We start from the raw sequence: 2,360 nt of genomic DNA, 5'->3' as shown, positions 1-2,360 counted from the left end.
TTTTTGAAAAACACAAAAGGAAATGGCCTCTCAATTGGGCTTCTATTAATTAAGGCATTGGCTCCGGCTCCTGAATCTACATCCTCCTGGCTCGTACACTACAGCCCAGGGCCAGTATCCTCAGGAAGCCCTCCTTCCGACCGGCCATCCAATCACCAGGCCCTCCCTTTGTCCCGGCCAGCAAGGCTATGACCTCCAGCCTTCCCCGGGGACCAGCTGCTTTCTTGCAAAAAGAGATGGGAAGCTGCTTAGAGGACCCTGCTGGATTGCCAAGGACGGGAGGGGAGTAAATATGGCAGACCAGTAAACCTGTACCAGAAGTTAAAATACTCCCAGACCAGTCGCTAAGCAGCCACTGTGCTGAGCCACCCACCCTCTGAACAGTGCCCCTCCCCAGCTGCCCTGGCCCCAGATCCTCAACTTCATGGGGACCATGTTCCACAGGAAAGAAGGGGGCCAGGCCTCATCCTTACCTCCGGCCACACCACTTGTTAAACATCCTTTACCTCCCCTCACTGTAAGGTACTTCTTCTCGAGGGCAGAAGGGAGAAGGGGGACGAGCTTCCTGAAAGGCATCATCTTAATTCCCACCTCTGCCTCTGGCTCCTCCTCTCCCAGGAACACCAGAGCCCACCGAGGTAAGCTCTGGGCCTCTCAGAACAACCCAAGACCGCACCCAAATACTATTGCACACTTTTATTTACAGAAAACACAGATAAAGCATTTCAATGTTCATTTAGCAAAATGAGCCACTCTTTTTTTTTTCTTTTTGGCACAAAGAAATTTCACAGATGGACCCCAAGATCAACCAGAAACTCATAAGAAGAAGACTCATCCATTATCACCGGTCCAGGGGCAGCCACGAGACTCAGACAGACAGACAGACAGCATCACCACAGACTGCAGAAGATCAACAAGGCCCACGTTCACCTCACAGTTAGAACCTGTTCCCCGACAGGCAAGGGCGGCAGGAGGGCGAGGAATCTCTGCTCTAAGGGAAAGGTGGGTGTCAGGGCAGGAAGCGGGGAAGGGGCAGGGAGAGACCCCTTACACCCCCTACGTTAGCGAGAGGTGGTCCTTCGTTTCCATCCCCTTACCTTGCAGAAGTAAGACAGTGCAAAGCTCCAGTCCCCACCCCACACTCAAGGTTCCAAAAGCTCGGAGGTTGGGGATCGGGGTGCGTGTGTGAATGTGTGAGTGGGGTGCTTGTAAACATCATCACGGTCCACCTAGAGACCCAACATCCGTGTATCTGCATGGGGTGCGGGGCATCCCTCACTTCTCACACCCTCTGCCCCAGGGAATCCCCCTACGAGAGACCGTAGTGCAAATTTCAGAGACAAAAAGAGGCAGGAGGGAGTGGGGCAGGCAGAGGGCAGGGAGGACACAAAGACAGGATGGGACGAGACGGGGCAGGTGGGGGAAATAAGGCAACAGTTAGAAATGGTCCATGTCATCAAAAGCGACCCCCGGCGTCCCACCCATCACGCGCCCAGTCACGAGAAGGGCCGGAAGTCCCGCTCCTCCACCAGGCTGATGGAGGGGTTCTTCAGCTCCTCTTCCGACCTGGCCATCTTGTAGCCCAGCTGGGCCAGCACCTGCTGACAGGCGTTCTGGGCGAAGGCCACGATGTCGTAGGAGAGGCGGAAACGCCACTTCTCAGCTGTGGCAGCCGAGTTCCGCACAGTCCCGTACTTGTGCTTGCCCAGGGTGGGGTCCCCCCGAGTGTTGTTCTGGATCCAGCGGGCCACATGGCCGTCCAGGGGGATCCCCAGGAACCCGTAGATCTCCTCAGTCTTCTTCATGGGGTTCCGGGCCAGGTCCTCGTAGCGCACCAGCATGTACTTGCCCTTGAGCCATGAGGGCCGCGTGAGGCCGGTGGACACGGAGTTGGAGAAGTCCTCGCACACCGTGGTCAGCTGTGTCACGTCCAGGTTGTACGGCTTCCTCCCTGTGCCGTACCAGAGCCGCCACAGCCGGTACGTGTCACGGAAGGTCTCGCTGCGGGAGGCCAGAATGCCGCGGGGGTCCCGGACCAGCTGGATGACCTTGAGGTTCAAGCGGGGGTCTTCGACCAGAGCCCGCAAGTCATTCACCTCTGGTACCCGCACCGTCTTGATGGCCACGTGGCTGCGCTCGCGACAGGCCCCGGCGGCCACGGTCAGGTTCAGCAGGCCACACTTGCGCACGCAGTCCCCCTCTTCCAGGACCAGGTCGGGGCTCCCCGGGGGGTCGCACACCGGCCGGGAGCACAGCACCCTGCTGGCCCCTCGGCGGAAGATCCTGTCGGTGGTGTGGTTGACCGGGGGCGGCTTGATGTAGTTCTCTAGGAAGTAGAGGTCACAGTCGTAGAGGCTGCG

The 2,360-nt window shown here is 58.2% G+C and overlaps 1 protein-coding gene across 1 annotated transcript in view; it reads right to left on the bottom strand.

The window, feature by feature from the left end:
* Nucleotides 1-683: 683 nt before the first annotated feature.
* Chst1 (carbohydrate sulfotransferase 1) overlaps nucleotides 684-2,360 on the bottom strand; it is a 10,297-nt gene continuing 8,620 nt past the window's right edge. Inside the window, exon 4 of the mRNA XM_033756519.1 lies at nucleotides 684-2,360. This exon is cut by the window's right edge and continues 40 nt beyond it. Coding sequence (XP_033612410.1) covers nucleotides 1,497-2,360 — 864 coding nt within the window. The 3' untranslated portion in view covers nucleotides 684-1,496.

Source organism: Fukomys damarensis, unplaced genomic scaffold (genome assembly GCF_012274545.1).
Source record: "Fukomys damarensis isolate Sample0158 unplaced genomic scaffold, DMR_v1.0_HiC HiC_scaffold_27, whole genome shotgun sequence".
In the NCBI taxonomy this organism is placed as follows: domain Eukaryota; kingdom Metazoa; phylum Chordata; class Mammalia; order Rodentia; family Bathyergidae; genus Fukomys; species Fukomys damarensis.
Note: the sequence above shows the minus strand (reverse complement) of the source record. Positions and strands in the feature narration are given on the sequence as shown.